The sequence below is a fragment of the Cyclopterus lumpus genome, chromosome 17 (genome assembly GCF_009769545.1).
Source record: "Cyclopterus lumpus isolate fCycLum1 chromosome 17, fCycLum1.pri, whole genome shotgun sequence".
NCBI classification, from domain to species: domain Eukaryota; kingdom Metazoa; phylum Chordata; class Actinopteri; order Perciformes; family Cyclopteridae; genus Cyclopterus; species Cyclopterus lumpus.
In genome coordinates, this window is record NC_046982.1 from 11035414 (window position 1) to 11053188 (window position 17775).

Sequence of the window (17775 nt, forward strand, 5' to 3'; positions counted from 1 at the left end):
TTCAATACCTTTATTTAATTCCCCGTTTTATTACGGTGATGAGACATTTTGTGAGCAGCCGCATGGACGTGCTCTAAAATGATTGTTTTTGTTCGATTGTGAGGGAATGCAAAAAAGTATAAGCTACAAGTTGGTCTAACTGCAGTCGTTAACTGTCCGGTGTTTTGTTTTGTGTTGTATATGTTTTGTTTATTAAGTATCCTCTGTGAAAAAAGTATAGCAGACAGGTACAGGTACCTGGATAATCAATACATATGAGGAAGTTGTATATTATCAAAAGTACAAGAACACACAATCCGTCTGATTGACACTTTCTTTGGCTTCTCTCTACTGAGGAAAGATGCAGATTTTTGTGAAAACGCTGACGGGTAAAACCATTACCCTTGAGGTGGCACTATCGACAATGTGAAAGTCCAAGACAAGGAAGGTTACATTCTTTAGTGTGAGCAAATGTGAGGCAAAAATAAATGTTAATGATCTACAGCATATGGCTATTTATCAGAGTGATGATGTATGTTGTTTGATATTATGTACCTTAGCTAGGACGAAATAGCTTATTTTTTTTGTATTTCCCAACATGCAGATTCATGTGTAACTACGATTTCTTGAAAACAAATTGATTGGCTCAGAGGTCACATTGCCATTATCTCTGCATCAAAACCTGTTGCGTAAACTTTGTGTGTTGCTTATTGAGATTTCCAGAAAAATATAAAATTCTTAGGGAGGTCACGTGACAAACAGTAAGGTTACTATGAAAATATCTATTTATTATAAGAACGGTTACATAAGAGTACAGGTAGTGTAGGATTACATAAACAAAGGGTCAGCTGATAACAGTATTTAACTCTACACTACTATCCACATCAAATAATAATCCTCTTATATACTTACAATTTGAGTGGCAGCTGTAAACTTTAAATTACCTTCCATGACTGGCACAAGCACCAATTCCCAGTTGTGACGGTTTTCAAGGTATCACCCCTGATCATCAGTGTCTCATCTTTGCTGGAAAACAGCTGGAGGATGGACGCACCTCGTCAGACTACAACATCCAGAAGGGTAGGTTAGAATCATCACTGATGTTATAAGGTAGAGGTTTGGCCTTTTTCATCATGTTTATTTCCCCAGAGTCCACCCTCCACTTTGTCCTGCGCCTGAGAGGGGGCATCATCGAGCCCTCTATGAAGCTGGCTCAAAAGCACAACTGTGACAAGACGATCTGCCGCAAGTACTAAACAAACCCAGCACAGTGTCACGTTGGTGAGATTGAACTCAGCCGGGAGAGGAGCAAAAACCCAAAGCTGCTCGAATATGAAATGTATAAGTAAAGCGTAATTATTTCATATTACAACGTGTTAAATCTTTTACGAGTGAGATTCTGTAGCAACTTGTAAAGCTTCCTGACCATTAATCTTAACAAAATAACAACTTTATTTGTTGCCAACGTGGCTGCTTACATTGTAAATGTTGAAAGATAGTCTGAGGACCACTGGACTTTGCATGTAATCACATTGTAGATTTGTTGGTAGAGTTCAAGTACACACAAAAACATGAAGCCATTTACATCTCAGCCTGGTGAAACAGGCACTACCACTTAGAGGAGGGGTGGAGATGTGATTGGCATTAGCTCTGTGCTTATTAAAGAGATAATGAGATGAAGACTGACACATTCATCGATGGGAGTGACGGAGTGATGATGGTTACTGTTGATGCATATTTTAATCAAAATGCTGAATCCATTTGGTAGACATAAACCAGAAGGCCCACAGGGGAAACAACTGTCAACACAAGGAAAAGGTACATTAAAGTGTATTCTTTGCTTTTATTTCCAAACTGCAATGACAACAGTTGAGAGACAGACTGGCGTGATTATCAACAACCATCCTTGAAATAGAACAATAAGGCTTGAAAAAATATATACACACACACACACACATAGCATCATGGACTGTGTTGACCAATAGGAAAAAAGATTTGTACCACTTTTCAAACAGAACAGCCACACTCACAAGGCGTGCGGCGTATTGGCCACAGACAAAGGCAGAACATGTCTCTTATCCTAAATCAGTTACTCAGTCAGTGGTTCGTTCAGAGATGATGCACAGGACGACTATTCAGACGGGACCAGTTCAACTTATCTAAGTGATGACTTTTATTTCTTGTGTTTACTTAATAGCTGTAACATTATTGATTTATATCATGTGGAAAATACTAATTTATCCTAAATGTAATTACATATTGTATCATATCTACTTACAGGTTACTGTCACACATATTAGATTTAAAGGATTCTTACGAGCTTAAATGAAGATGTGATAATAGACAAGTGCTGAAATACCTTATCGATGACTCTGCTTCTAACATTTGATCTTTGGTGTCACTAGTAAGATCTAATGTTTAATGTGTGTGGCATACATTTTTACTGACTATGAATATATGTCATTGCTTAGTCCTGTGGTAAAAGCACCAACTAGAACAACTCTGTCCTTCACTCAACACAAAGTAACAGCTACTACATTATGCATGAGTATCTATAAGACCATGCACAAGTGTATCTCTGCATAAATTAAACTTTGTTGGTTGTTAATTCAGTAATACATATATTTTAGGCAGGCTGTTAAATAGGCAATTCTCTTTAAAGTAATTTTGTATTGTCTTATTTTTTATTTGCATTCACTTCATGGACTCGTTTTGCTCTAAAGATGTGAAAATATCCCCCGTCATTTAAAAAAACAAAAGAACAAGGCCTCTTATTCATACCGACACTGCACAAGTGTACAAAAGTCATACTTATGAAAAACTACAAGCACCAATTCTCATTAAATGTCTAGCGGTGTTAAGCACTTACCTTAAAGTTGGTTTATTGCATTGACTGTTACCCTTGAAAGCAACATGAAGCGTTACATTAGATTGTATAAGCAAAACCATGTTTATGCTGCTCCCTCCCTGCTGCCGAGGTGGTTCTTGTGCGTGAAGAGGACAGGGCCAGCTCCATCTTGTTTTGTTTAAACCTGTCATCTGTTCCATGTCTCTGTCTCGGGTTGGATATTGACCCATTTTCACACTCTTATTTGTCTATGAGTTTAACCAGGCTCTGGCGAAGGTCATTAAGGTCAAAGATCTTGATGTCTAGAATTTCGATGGCCCTCTGGATTTCACAGTCCATGCGATCCCGGTCCTCCAGAGAGTTATTCAGGTTCTGCTCCGAGTTCTGGATGCGATGCTCCAACTCAGCGTTGCGCATCTCTGTCTCCTGCAGAGAAGAGGAAGCTGTGGATTATTTCTCTGTTACTCAACAAAAGTGTGCATCATTTATGAAAGCATACCATGTTGTCGTAGTTATCTCACTCCTACCCGTAATCTATGAATGGCCTCATCCCTGTGATGTTCCATCTCGTGGTACTCTACTTTCTTGCTTTGCAAAATGTGGATTTCCTGGAAAAGTTATATATATTTTTTACAAGGTTCACTTTGAGTGGCTGAATCGTTCATCAACACCTTTGACGGACTTTACAGCTTCCCGTCTCCCAGCTGATAAGGAAATAGAATAAGCACTAACCTCATCTTTGGCCTTCAGCAGGGCCTCTAGCTCCTCCAGGGACTGGGTCAGCTCATCCTTCAGCAGGTCACTGGGGCCATGGCCTCCATGGGCCTCTAATTCAACCACCTTACAACACACAGAGATAGTCATATTCAGTATGTGGCATATGGCTTCACATGGAAATCTTAGCATTCAGTATTGTTAAACATTAAGGCCTTAAAATGAGGGGAGACCAATTATTTGCTGTCTTTGCCACCAAAGTTTACCTTTCAATTTTAGCTCAGCCAATCTAATTGAAAAGAATGATCGATTCTCACTTATTTTTGCTTTTCTTTATCAATGTCATTTGTGTTTTATTAATTCTATAGCCTCACATGTTTTTAGTTTGAACAGGCAGGTGAATCATGTTATCGTTATCAGGTAAACAGGAGTGAAATCGTTGCTGCTGTGCCATCGGGGTCTCATAAATCAGGGAAAAAACAGAAGGACAACCTTTTTTTGTAAACCATGTATGGCTGAGACTCAAGGAGCAGTAGAACTAATAAAAAAGAGAGAAGGAGAAGCGAGTGGATGCCAGCTCCCTCTGGTGATTTTTCATTTTTCCTAACTGGGGCATTGAAAGTAGGATATTGCTGTCCTACAAACCCCTCTCCCTCTCACACCACCCCAGAGACGTGAACCATTTTCAGCCACCTGGTCCCCTTCTTCAGATAGATGGAACAAGCTCGGTCCAAAGGAGACGGAGAAATGGTTCTCACTTGTAGGAATTCATTTGTTGATGTGGACCAAAATGGGGAAAACTGTTTCTTGTTACGAGTGGTGGATAATTAAAAATTAGTGATCGATACTGTAAAGCTGGGCTATAATGGAAAAGTATCAAGGTTTGTAATTGTCAGCTTGAGGTGAGGTCGTACCCAGAGGAAACAGCAACCAGCAAATGGGAAAATACCTTTTATTGATGAGTGAGGATAGAGAGGCCAGAGGCATCTAAATTAACTGGAACCTCAGAGGTAATTCAAGTGTAAAAAACAGCTACGGTTCTGGGTATATAGACCAAACTCCCTTGTGGTGAAATGTGACATTGCCTGCAGCACAAGTCTTGTCAACAAATGATTAAGTGTGTTACCAGTCTGACTAACTTGTCCTTTTTTATTTTGTTACGCAATGGATACAAATCAAGGAAATTAAGTGGGGAGCCAATCAAAACCAGCATGACCTCCCTTAGTAGAGAGTAGACTTTTCAGTGTTTGGCTCAGTAATGCAGGAGGCTTTCTTTGGCCTGATTTAAGTTGAACCAGTGGTGTTTAATCTTTGAACAGATCTGTTTCAACAGTGTATTCCAGAGGTTTTTCTAATACATTTAATATGTAGCCGCTGAGTTTGAGGTCAAGCTTTCAATGTAACAGTTAATCCAGCCATCAAATCAGCCACCCATTCATATAAACTGCTTATTCTGTTAAGCAACCACTGGGTAGGAGGCTGGGTACTCCTTGGACAGGTCACCAGCTATCACTGGGGATGTAATGGTCTGAGACGTTCACGTTACATTAACCATCTCCGAAAATATCTTTGTATACAGTATGACACTATTATAACCATTACGATTAATGTTATTTATTAAGTTATTTGGTATGTCCATGTCCATGTGTACTTGGCAAGACACTTAACCCCAAATTTCTCGAGTCCTATCATCAGATCTGTGACATGTCTTGGACACTTGGGGGAAGGGAGAAGCAGAGCTGTCAACTGATCACCACCCGGTGGAGAGTTGGATCAGTTAGCGGGGAGGCTGTCGGACAGACCTGTGTGTGGTGAGGGTGTAGTAGGAGCGTCTGGCTGAGGCTCCTGTCCACAAGGTCTCCCAGGCCAGGGACATGGAATCTGAGTCTGCCACGTTTAGAGCCTCCTTTGTGGAACAGCGGTCGGAAGGTCATTGGTGCCTGTCGTGGCTGCAATCGAGAACCCGCGGAAACAGCAGACATGTAGCGGGTTTGCCAGATGGGCCGTAGCGGTCTCCGAGGCAAAAACCCAGGTGTGGGAGGAGTTTGAGGAGACCATGGAGAAGGACTTGAGGTTGGACTCAAGGAAGTTCTGGCAAACTGTGAGACATCTCAGAAATGGAAAGCAGGGCTGGGCTTGGCTTGGCTTGGCGCAGACTTTCCCAAAGCCAAGCCTTGCAGAGTTTTAACACTTGGGGGATGACTCATCCATATGCCTAGCTGAGGTTGTTGAGGGGGTCAAATGCTCTTGGATACTCCTGGATATAAAAAGTCAAGGATGTTTCCAGTACGGGTAGGCCTCCGCCAGGGTTGTCCCTTTGTCACCAATTCTGTTTGTGATTTTCATGGGCGGGATTTTAGGCACAGCCCCAGGGTCCTGAAGACCTGCGCTATCCAGCTGTCGGACGTCCTGCAGCACCTCTACAACATGAGCCTGAGACAGGAGTCCCGGTGCTGTGGAAGACATTGTGCCTGGTCCCTGTTCCAAAGAAGAAATGGTGGAGGAGTACACGTTCCTGGGTGTCTCCATCGACAACAGACTGAACTGGAAGGCCAACATCAATGCTGTGTACAAGAAGGGGATGAGTCGACTCATTTTCTTGAGGAAACTTTGATCCTTCGATGTGTGCAGCAAGATGTTGGAGATGTTCTACCAGTCTGTGGTGACCAGTGCTCTGGACTTCTCCATAGTCTGCTGGGGGAGCAGCATTGGAGCCGGAGACACTAACAGACTCACTACACTGGTGAGGAAGGCCGGCTCCATCATTGGCTGCAAACAGGACTATCTGGAACAGGTGGTGGAGAGGAGGACACTGAAGAAACTATTGTCCATATTGGATAACCCGGACCACGCTCTCCACCTACTGCAGGGACAGCGGAACACGTTCTCCAACAGACTGATTCAGCTCCGCTTCACAAGGACAGATACAGGAGAACATTCCTGCCCACATTAAATTAGACTTTATAATAAATCTACTCCTCAAACTGATCATCAATAAACCTTGCACCGCTGTCACTTTATACTTTAGAGACATTGTATACACTTTCATTTTTACACTTTAATTTTTATATTTTCATTTCCTTTATTTAAATTCTTAAATGTAACACACCCTGCTATTTTATTTTATTGTATTATATATTTGTAAAAAATGTTTTGCTGCTGCGTCAAGAAATTTCCCCTTGGGGATGAATAAAGTAAAATCTAAATCTGATACTCAGGTACTACTTTACCGTGATATAGGATTGAAATGTTAAAATGAACTACTCCAACATTTCCTTTTAAAGTCTCCTCGATGGAAACCCTTCCCTTTTCTGTTACATTTAAAACATAATTTTTAAATGTATGAAACCTGGGCACCTTTAAAGAATTACACACTCTTGATTTAAGACCCATGTAGTTGTTTTCTTTCTCAAAGTAAAGCTAAACAAATATGTGATATATTTGAATTACTTTTAAATTAAGGAGTAGGAGTGTATGAGAAGGATGTGAAGTCAGAAACACTCTTCATCCCCACACTGTAGTAATGGCAAGAATATAATGGAGCGTCAAAAAATATGGTGCGTGAAAAGCAGACGGCTATATCTGTGTTTTTTTAAACGTTCCCAGGGGGGTGAAGATGTCTCTCTCCTGCGACTAGCAAGTACAGAAACCCCCAGGTTTTGACCCAGCTTGGCTGTCAGAGGGGAAATACTCCCCCTGGCTCTACAAGACTAATCTTGGTAAGTAAGTAAATACAGTACCTAAATAAAAGAATGACTTAAATAAATACATTACATGAATGAATAGATAGATCAAATACAGTACAGCAAGTGGTCTCTGGTCCACTCAGGGTAACTTTAAAATGTGAAATTTCAACATGACATTATTCTGAACAAAATACTGTGTGACTGACATCATTTTGAACCTTTTCATAACAAGACATAGCTGGCCACACTGTCAGAACTGTCCTCAAATTATGAGGAGTTTGGTGTCTTGTACCCAACAATGAGCCTGCTGGCTTCCATTGCCCTGACAGCCCCGGTCAGCAGTGTAAACTGTAGGAGGGACTTCTCAACCATGAACAGGGTAATAAATATGTGATTTACTGCTATAAGCTATCATTATTTTAAGCTATCAGCTATCACTTTTAAAGCCTAACAGTTAATGTATTTGCAAGTCATGACAAACATCTGCAACAAGACCATCTTGCAGTCTGCCTGCGGGTCTCGATTAATGGGCCAGACGTTTCTGACGCATATCAAGAGGCTCTGGAAATGTTCTTCCAAAAGCCCCAAAAAACACACTCTAGTTACAAAACCTGCACACTTTGTGGTTGTCATTAAAAGAAATGAACATAATTTTTCCTTTAAGTGTTTGTGTTTGTGTCGGTGTGTCACCCCTCCGCCAAAGCTGTAAACCTAGGGGAAACACTGAGTAATGTTGTACTTCTGAACCTACTAATGAAGACTGTTGGAGATGGCTGACATGAAGCTACAGACATACAACTGGTATGTGGGTTGATTTTTGCTTTTGAATTAATATCTTAATAATGACTAATAGAGTTTTCAGTGAATGCACACTTCAAAATGTCTTCTGTACCTGTCAGTCAAGGCTCACCTGCTCTCTGAGTCTGTCTGTCTCCTCCTGATAGGCTACAAGCTGTTTCTTCCACTGCTCCACATTAGCATTAGCCTCATGCAAAGCTGCCACCAGCTTGGTGTTGCTGTCCTGCAGAGTGAAGAACTCTGCTTCCAGGTTCATCTCACAGATAGACCTAAAAAACACATATTACATAATAGTGTACATGTAAGCCTTATGATAATATGGCTTATATGACAGATACTTATTATACACAATTTAAGCCAAACGCTGAAAACTGAGTCTTGTGTAAAACAAGAAAACACTGAATACTATCGCTACTAGAGATTTTACTGGTTGGCCTGGTTAACACAAGCAGTAAGCCACTCCAACAGTGTTAAGAAACCAAGGTCAGCAGCCTGCAGCAGCACACCCACCGTCCGGTCCCTTCACAGTTATTATAACAGAGCAAAGATACACTAATTAAAAGTCCCAAAGTGCAAACAAGAAGACCAAACTGTTCCCATGGTCTAAAAGTCATCTTAATCCAAAGACTCAATGTGACACTAAGACTATTTTTAAAGGAAATTAGAGTGCCGACATAGTCCGAGTAGGTCAAATAATTTTTTTTAAACATCAGGGAATAAAAATAATAATTAAAAAAATAGTCGGCATCAACCATGTGTATTGTGAAATAAATATGGCATCATAGAGTCTTCCTTTGTGTCGTTTTGCCCATAACAATGGTGACACATGAAATGTTGTGAGCATAAAGCGTCATTTGTGTGGCTGAAAGCTGAATCTTAATTTAAAGCACATTTACAATGTATTGAGTCCCCATACGAGATGCATTCATTGTATACTGAACACTCGCAAGTAAAACGGGCTGCTTCACAATCTATGCGTGCACCTATAAGCCACTTGAATCTATACATGAGCCATGAAATCATGATCATCATATTTCAATCATATTTAGTATGATCTGCAGGAAAGATTAGTCAGATTCTCTCTTCGCTTTTGATTCGTCCCTTTTACATCTAGAAAGCTTGCGGTTGTCCCATGGCAACAGTTTACCATGGTAACCATTAAGGAGCAGCTTTCTATTGTGATAATTGGACTGCAGGATATAAAAGCTTTGAGGGTGGCTCAAACCGACTGAATGAGCAAATGTTTACAAGCTTTATTTGATGTTAATGAGTAAAACCTCAACAATGGCCTCTTCACTGACTCAAAAAGCTTAATAGTTTGAATAACGTCTGTTATTAATCCTCAAAATGAAAACCATGTTAATACTCAGTGAAGTCTGCTGGGAAAATGGATGTTAAAGGGGACAAAACAAAGGTGCAATCAATAAGAAGAATAAGAATTAGATTAGAAAATAACATTCTCATATTTTTCTCTTTAATATAAAGCTGGAGCCAGGAAACTGTAACTTAGTTTAGCAAATAAGCAAGAAAATCCATTAACCAGCAGCTCTAAAGTTGTAAAAACACAGCTTGTCTATTCTCTACTCTGCTTTTTTGTATGATAAAACAAACAAGATGTGGAATGTTAATTATTGAGCTTTAGAAGTGCTGTGAGGCAAATGGTGATTCCTTAGAACAGAGGTTCCCCTGTTTCCAGTCTTTATGCTAAGCTAACCTGCCTCTGAATGCATCTTCATATTTACTATATTACTACTACGTGATATCAATTTTCTCGTCTAACTGCCACCAAGGAGGCAAATAAATCTAAAACAAAACCAATCTTAGGACACATTCTTTTACTGACACGTTTTCTGAAGCTTTCTGCATCCTTGAGAGTTTGCATAAGTGAAATTCCATACTCATGTCATGTGACCACTGAACCATCACCATGACAACTCTATCCACTAATGTGATGTGGCTGAAAGCTCTGGAAACTTTACCAGGTAATGAAACCGTATGCTGAGATTTATTTTTTGTCAAACTGCTATTTCCATAGTCAAACAAGAACGTATAAAGTGAGGGATATGTTTTTCATCTTCTTTCAAATCCCAATGCAAGATTTCTAAAGAAGAAGTAGACACGATCACCAATGTGAAAGCAGATTCTTAACACCTCCACAAAACAAGCATTTCTCAAAGGGATTCTTATCCGTTTGAACAGAAAATGAGACTTCAGGGACAATTTCCACTCTAATGTGTGCGTGTGTGTGTGTGTGTGTGTGCGTCTGCGTGTGTGTGTATTTGTGTGTGTGTGTGTGTGTGTGTGTATAACTCAGTTACCCTTCAGAGAGCATCTTCTTAATGCGCTCCTTCTCAGCAGACAGGGTGATGTCCGCGCTCTGGCTGCGGAACAGCTTGTCCTCGGGTCCGTTCACACACATCACCGGTGGAGACTGGAGTTCATCAGAGAGGTCCTGAGAAACACATCAGTAAATGGACTCTACTGGTAGCACACAAGGTATTATACAACAATGAATGGTTATTCAGACAGAAGAGAGGCTGCTTCTTTTATGAAAACTACTGTCAGATCTTAAAATCTCTTTCACATCAAAGTCAAGTGTAGATTGCTCAATGATTAAATCAAAAACACACTGAAATAAATACAAGCTATGCTGCAGAGCTACATTTTTGTCTCAGGTCTGGATGGACTTGTGGTGAAGTGAGCTGTATTATTGCATTTCTGATCAAATAAGAGATATAAGCCCATCACAGCGGGTGTAAGTAAATACAAAATTCAGAGACAGACAGAAAGAAAAGGAAAGTAGAGTATATTTTCACATATATTTATTTTTTCTTCAGTTTCTGTTTTGTGTGATGAAGTCAGAAGATAAAAAAACCGACAGACTCACCTGTGAGAACTAGAGGAAATCAATCAGGTGGAGAGAGAAAAAAAACAGACAAAGAAGTCATCACAAAGCTCACACCAAGCAGTTATGCACTTAGCAAACATCAAGCACAATTAATTGACGCGGTTGGCAAGTGTCTGGAGAGTCTCCAATGTGTTCATCAAATCGATAAAGACAAAGCTAGAGACATGACTTGAAATCTGTTCAGACAGAATCAAAAGGAAATTGGCATGTTCCTCATGACCAAGCAGATGCAACTGATGGGTAATTATTCTCTATTGATCAAAAGAGCCCTGAGCTGACTACATTCTCATCATTACAGTGTTAGATTCAGAGGCTTCTCGGCAGCAGAGGAAGCGCCGCACCACTGAGCGACACAGGATAATTTTACCATCGTCCTAGTTTTCCTCACTTTGTCTTACCTCTGAGACAAGTGACCCAGCTCATCCTTCCTTTCTCTCTCTCAATCCCTCCTTTGATTTAATAACAGTGGACATTTCTAATAGCTGAACTGCTGCAAAGTAACAGGTGCATTCATCTAACCTTGGCCAGTGCCTCCTCTAACCTAAAATGACAAAAATGTATCACTGGCAGTTTCTGTGGATCATGACTGTGGCTTGCTCTATGATTTCATGTTTTTTTTCCCTCACCTGTGGAGCAGCGATGGTGAGCGCCGTGTTGGCCAGTTCTTTATCCTGCGATTTTTCTCGCGCCAGACGAGCTGCATCTTTCACCTCCTTAAACTTATCTGAGAACTTTTAAAAGAGGACAAGTGATAAACCATTTCAGGTAATGACACATTAATAATGCAGCACTCATTGGCCTCCAGAAATGTGTAATGATTGAGAGGATTTGATGAATAAAATGGATTTCCTAAAGTACGGTATTCATCAGTACCTTTGTTGACATTGGATTTGTTTACCTGATGCAGCTGTTGCTCTGTAGCAAAACCAAGTCCATACACAGTGTTGGCCCTGCTGTCCGCCCACTGGCCGAACTTCTGAGACGTCTTGGTGAAGGTCATGCTGGGTGTAATGGTGCAGTTGATGATTGCCTGCAAAGGCAGAAAAAAAAGATTGGTCCTTCAGATTGGTCCACAGCAGTAAACAGCAGCAGCTACGGACAGGACAAATGAAATGATTACTTGGCATTAATAGTCCTTATTAAAAGCAACATTTCATAACTCATCGTCATTCCAGACCTTACAGCACTATTATGGAGAAACTGTAATGTTCACACTCTTGATTTAACACACATGTAGTTTTTTTGTTCTCAAAGTAAAGCTAAACTAATATGTGACAAGATATATTTTAATTACTTTTAAATTAAGAAGTAGGAGTGCATGAGAATAATGTGAAGTCAGCAACACTTCGTCTCCACACTCCTGTACTAATGTTATATATTGTATTAATTTCTGTATCATTTCTTATACTTGTGCAGGAAAACAGCAAATAAATTGATGAACTACGATGAGTAAAATATTAACTGGAATTTTAAATTCAGTTAATAGATTCAAGCGGTAAGAATTTAAACTGAATCAACCAATAACACTGTTGGATTCACAAGAGCAGAAAAAAAGCTCAACATTGAATTAACAGAGGCATCAGACAATTGATTGATTTAATTACCTAGAATGTTTATTTATTCTAAAATGTAAATATTGTGGTTGCATTTGGGATTTCTCCTTTTGGAGTCTGCAGCCGTAAATAACAAAAACTACTGCTGAGAAGTTTTATTATTTAGTTTAGTGTCATTGTTTGAACCCAGCGCCTCCATAAACCTTCATGTTTGACATGTTTGCTGGAAAGGGGAAGAATGCAGGGAAACATCTGTGCTTGTGGTGACATTTGTGAAGCAATAACTTTCCTCTGGGATTCCTGGCAATCTATTTTCAAGCACTTGAGACACATTTATTCTTTTGAATATGAATAAAAAACTAAAGCTCAGCCACGTCACAATTATTGTCTTTGTCTAAAGTAAATTCAGAGTAGAGGCAACCACCTCTCTCCATCCACATGAGAGAAAAATGATTAGAGCGGATATATTTATAAACCTTTTTACGTCATCTCCAGCCTTAAAAAATGAACCTGATCTAAAACCCCAGAATTGCAGGGCAATGGCAGCTTAGGAGTTTTTTTTTTGGTCCTTTTCTCTCCTCCAACAATTTTAACATGAATGCTACGGCCTCCGTTTCTGAGGTGAAATGTTTGACATAACATGTTGGACGATGGCGACAGCAGTGAAGATTATTGTGGAGGCAGACACCAGTCCTGGCAGGATTGGGCTGCTGAGCGACCAACTGCAAAGCCTTCTGGGAGTCAGAAATGTGGGTCAGACCAGAGGTGCTCAGAAGAGATCAGATAGACCCCCCTCCCCCTCCCCCCTGCAATCTTCCTCATAATCTAAATCCGCAGGCCAGAAAGACACTCTGGCTGCTGATTTGTTGACACCTGTTAACATATATATATATATATATATATATATTTTAACCTTACAGATTTTCTTGTAGGATGACAGCTGGCGAAGACGGAAATTATTAATGTAGCGCTGTTTTGTTTGGACAGAAGCCTTTGTTAGAAATCATCTTTTGTTGCCATGGTCACCACATAGTAACACTACTTTCAGAAAATCCCTCAGAAATTGGGTGTTTTCACTGTGAAAGATACATGGTTCACATTTTAGCTCTGGACGTCTACTGGAACTATTCTTTATTGATAATTTTCGTATAGTCTCTGTCATTCTCCTCCTCACCTTGGTACCGCCCACGCTGATGATGCGGTACACGTTACGGTTCGCATCATAGAAGAAGGACACAGTGACGGCATGTTTGCTGGCGGGGATCCAGTTCCTCTTGGTGGCCGGGTCGATCTGGAAAACGTGTGCCCGGGCACTGAAGATCGGCTGCTCCCTGGAGGAGGAAGCACAGCGATGGCGATGAGAAAATTGTTTCTGTATATAGAAATATCAAAAAGCAAGCTCTTTCACACACATCAGGTTAATCAACAATGGTTTAGAAGTAGCTGAATATAATGTAGTTAACGTTGATGTTCGCTTTGAGGAAGATCTGCACATTTTTTTAAATCATGGGAAACAAGACGAAAAGCATTTTGAATTGACAAGAATGGGTTTTTGCTTATGATTTCAGCATAAAAACATTTAAACTGCCCTCCATTAAAACCCATTATCATGCAACTCGGTTCAAATTGTGTTTCTTTTTCTTCTTTTTCCATCTGTCTTGCTGCCATTCAGGGACAGATGGTGGAATCCTCCTTTGGCTTTCTCTCACACTTTTCCCTGCGTCATTCACCATAAAGGGCTGTGACTTAGCTGGCAAAGGATGTTGACTAAAACGCTCTGGACCCTCTCCCGAGTCGTTCACCCTCCACCCTCTGCTCTGCGCCTGCCAGTATTTGCAGAGATGTATCCTGGATACGAGGTAAATATATCAAAGCAACAAAGGCCCTAGTGTTGGGAGGAGGTTTAGCCACGTGATATGTGATATGAGGAACAAGACTGCTAAAGGTCTTTCTCCATTTTTAACTCCTTTGTTCCTCTTCAGCTGGTGTCCAGTCTGTGCATTTACAGCCCTGTGTATTACAACACTTTGATTTAATAATAAAGCAAAGTAGCCTACATATGACAAAATATAAAACTAAGAGTTACGCATTAGTCTAAATATGAAACAAAATGTCCCTCTGACACTCACTGAAGTCACAGTGTAGGCTATCAAACTGTTGCGGTTTGTCTGCTTGGTACACATTCCTCTCTAAACCAATGCAAAGGCAGAAACAAGACACAACAACAGAACGGTCTACAGCCATGTAAGTGCTAAGTAATCTGCTCGCAGTGAAACTGCATGCTCCCATGTTGATGTCTACCAGGTGTAATGTTGACCATCTTCACCATCTTACTTGACACATTTTGACCTGCTGGTAGCACTAGAGGCAAGTCACCAAAGTCAGTAGGATACATCCTCTCAGGACCATGAATGTCTGTGCAGAGCTCATGGAACATCTAATAGTTGTTGAGATACTTTATCCTGGATCAAAGTGGTGGGACGACCAGTCCACGGACATTACCATCCATAGGGCTCAAGTGGCTAATAACATGAATAACTTAGCTAAATAGATCATTGACAAGGTCACACATCAATGTCAACGTGATCGCCAATTAAACTGGATTGACTCTCTCGTTGTCTATGCCTCTATAACAAATATGGCTAACATAGACATTTCTGAAATGTCTTTAAAATATGGGAGACAGATTATAAACCCAATGCTGATGTTTTTTTGGTACAGACAATAATGACATTGATAAGACGCAAGAAAAAAAATATATATCACAGCAAGATGCTGCTATTCATTACTCATATCTTTACTGTCAGTCTCCATCTCTTCAAAAAATTGCCTAAAAGTGGTGCTGTTCAAATATAACAAGGTTAAAAGCAGGATACTTCTTCTGTGCAGTATTGTATGTTGCAGTTCCCAATAGAACGACTTATCTTGGCCAGCCATTGTACATTTATATCTGACCCCATTAGTGACACACAAATCCAATAATGGACTGTCTGTGTGTTTCTCGGCGCAGGAGATATTGATGAAAGAAGAAGCATAACACAGGCTGGTACATACAGTCCTGGACTGTAAAGATGTTGACATGAACGGTGGCATTTCGACGGCTGACCCACTCCAGTCTGATAGTCTGATAATAACGCGCACTATAATTCTCCTTCTCATTTCACAGTGAGCCTGCCTGTTGTCAGTGGATCTCCTGTTGCAGCCCTGATACACTGATCTGAGGTCTGACTGAGAAGACAGCGATGAGTGCCGTTTGAAGCTGGGAGTGAGATTTGTGCTCTGGCTTTCTATGGACATACATTTAACTTATTAGTGGGAATGAGAAGCAGCACAACTTAAAGCCACATACAATATTTTAAAGAAGCAGTCTTTTGCACTCCTATAAGGTTGACGGTCTTGTGCGACTATTTGATCTAATATTTCTTTGGTCTATAAAATGGCTTTGCTGATTACAATTTTCTAAAACACAAGGTGATGTTTGCAAATCGCTTTTAGTGTCCGGGCAACCGTCTAAAGCCTAAAGATATTAAATAAATTATTATAAAACAAAGAAAATATTAAATCTTCAGTCATAGTTATTACTTAGTAAGTCGCTTTGGATAAAAGTGTCACCTAAATGACATGTAATATAATAGTTGGTTTAGGATGTTCTGTCCTCAGCAGATGGGTGTGGGCTACCAGGCTCAATGGGGCTCTTTAAGCATAACAAAGCCTAGTGATTAGACGGGGGCGTGGCTGCCCCTGATGATGAACCCCTCCACTAATTCATACAATCTTCAGTAACCCAGTAGCTTTACTGGGTTTCTCCTGCACTCGTTTAGACTGATTTACAGTGAATGCAAGGTTGCTATTTGTATTTAGCACCAATCCTTCAGTTTTGCCAAAAGAAATGAAGTTCAACCAAAGAGTCTTTAAATAATCAATCTAAAAGACAGCAGTGCAACAATATCTGACAACACAACCATCCTGCAGACTGATACTCAGCCACCTTTGATATTATACACATATTCTACAAATCGGAGAGAAGATTATTGTAAAGAAAATGAGCAATTTCATACAATAATGATCCTGCTTAATCCTCTGCATGATCGCTCCTTTGTCTTTTAGCTTACTACTTAGCTTACTTACTTACTTTTAACTGCAATACACTTAGTAATTACTACAAATTATGGATCAGATAGTATGAGCACTCTGGGGCCACAAAGAGAAAGAAGGTTACAGAAGATTTGCCAAGTGTGAAATGACCCTGCTGAATCTGTGTCAGTACAAGGGGCTAAAAGAAACCACAACACTGCTCCACATGCACTGCACAGAAAAAACCTTTGATGCTATGAGATTTAACTTTCTTCAAGTTAATGACTTTCCACTGTTTATGAATCAAATACTGTTTGTTTCTTTGTCAGGTTCATGAAGTGGTCCGAGTACTAATGTCACATGGGACCAGTAGATGACACTGGCACTCAAAGTGCCCTTACCTTTCTCTGTGGTGAGGAAACATCTTACAAGGTGACTGATACTTCTTTTCTACAATACACAGAGAGAGAGAGAGAGAGAGAGAGAGAGAGAGAGAGAGAGAGAGAGAGAGAGAGAGAGAGTTCAATCATTCCATTAGCCCAACAAGTATTTTATTTGGGTCAAAATGTGAACAGAACCCGTTGCTATCAAATGTCATAATCAACTGTAGACACACTTACCCCATTTCGGTATAAACCCTTGGTGAGTCCGTGTTGTATCCGATAATAATTCCGCGTCCCACTCTTCTCTTTCTCCTCTTTCTTCTCTTTCTCCCAGTCTGAGCTTCCAGATGCTTTATTCTCCAGGGGAGGGGGTTCACTGCAAGGCGCTGCACCGAGCCTGCTGGCCACCGGCGTCCACCGGTCACCTCTGCGGAGCCCGGAGAGTCACCACCCGGCGGAGGCTAACCTGCTTACCTCGGTGACTGAAGTGCCCGGTTGTGTGTCCACCTCCTCCCGGATAAAGAAGCCGCTTTGCTTTTCTCCGTCTGACCTCGTCCCGGTGGTCAGATCGCTCTTCAACCAGCCGGCCGCCCGCATTCAACAGTAGGACACAGTCGACAGTAGAGTACCACCTGCTGGCTCCACCGGCTCCGAGCACCCGCTACAGCTGCGCGAATCTGCGGAGCAGGGAAACGGTGTCAGCCTGCCTGCAGCCAATGAGCCTCCACGTGTGCACACTGCGACCTGGATGCTACAGGACCGCTCTGCGCGGACTGCTTTAAAGGATTCGGGAAATATAGTCCCGGAGGAAAAACCATGGCCTAAAAAGACT

At 40.8% G+C, this 17775-nt stretch overlaps 2 protein-coding genes across 2 annotated transcripts; one reads left to right on the top strand and one right to left on the bottom strand.

The window, feature by feature from the left end:
- Positions 1-340: 340 nt before the first annotated feature.
- LOC117746332 (ubiquitin-60S ribosomal protein L40-like) lies at positions 341-1235 on the top strand. Its single transcript, XM_034555392.1, is given in 4 exon segments — positions 341-389; positions 392-427; positions 973-1059; positions 1129-1235. Coding segments are annotated over 4 exon segments (279 nt in total).
- Positions 1236-1799: 564 nt separating this feature from the next.
- On the bottom strand, positions 1800-17696 carry LOC117746489 (homer protein homolog 3-like). Its single transcript, XM_034555648.1, has 11 exons — positions 17181-17696; positions 16962-17010; positions 13661-13817; positions 11832-11963; positions 11560-11664; positions 10913-10921; positions 10344-10477; positions 8138-8294; positions 3560-3667; positions 3355-3435; positions 1800-3253 (listed from the first exon to the last, which is right to left on the bottom strand). The coding sequence occupies exons 2-11, from the start codon at positions 16982-16984 to the stop codon at positions 3068-3070; spliced, it is 1092 nt and encodes a 363-aa protein (XP_034411539.1). The 5' UTR covers positions 16985-17010; positions 17181-17696; the 3' UTR covers positions 1800-3067.
- Positions 17697-17775: the final 79 nt, after the last annotated feature.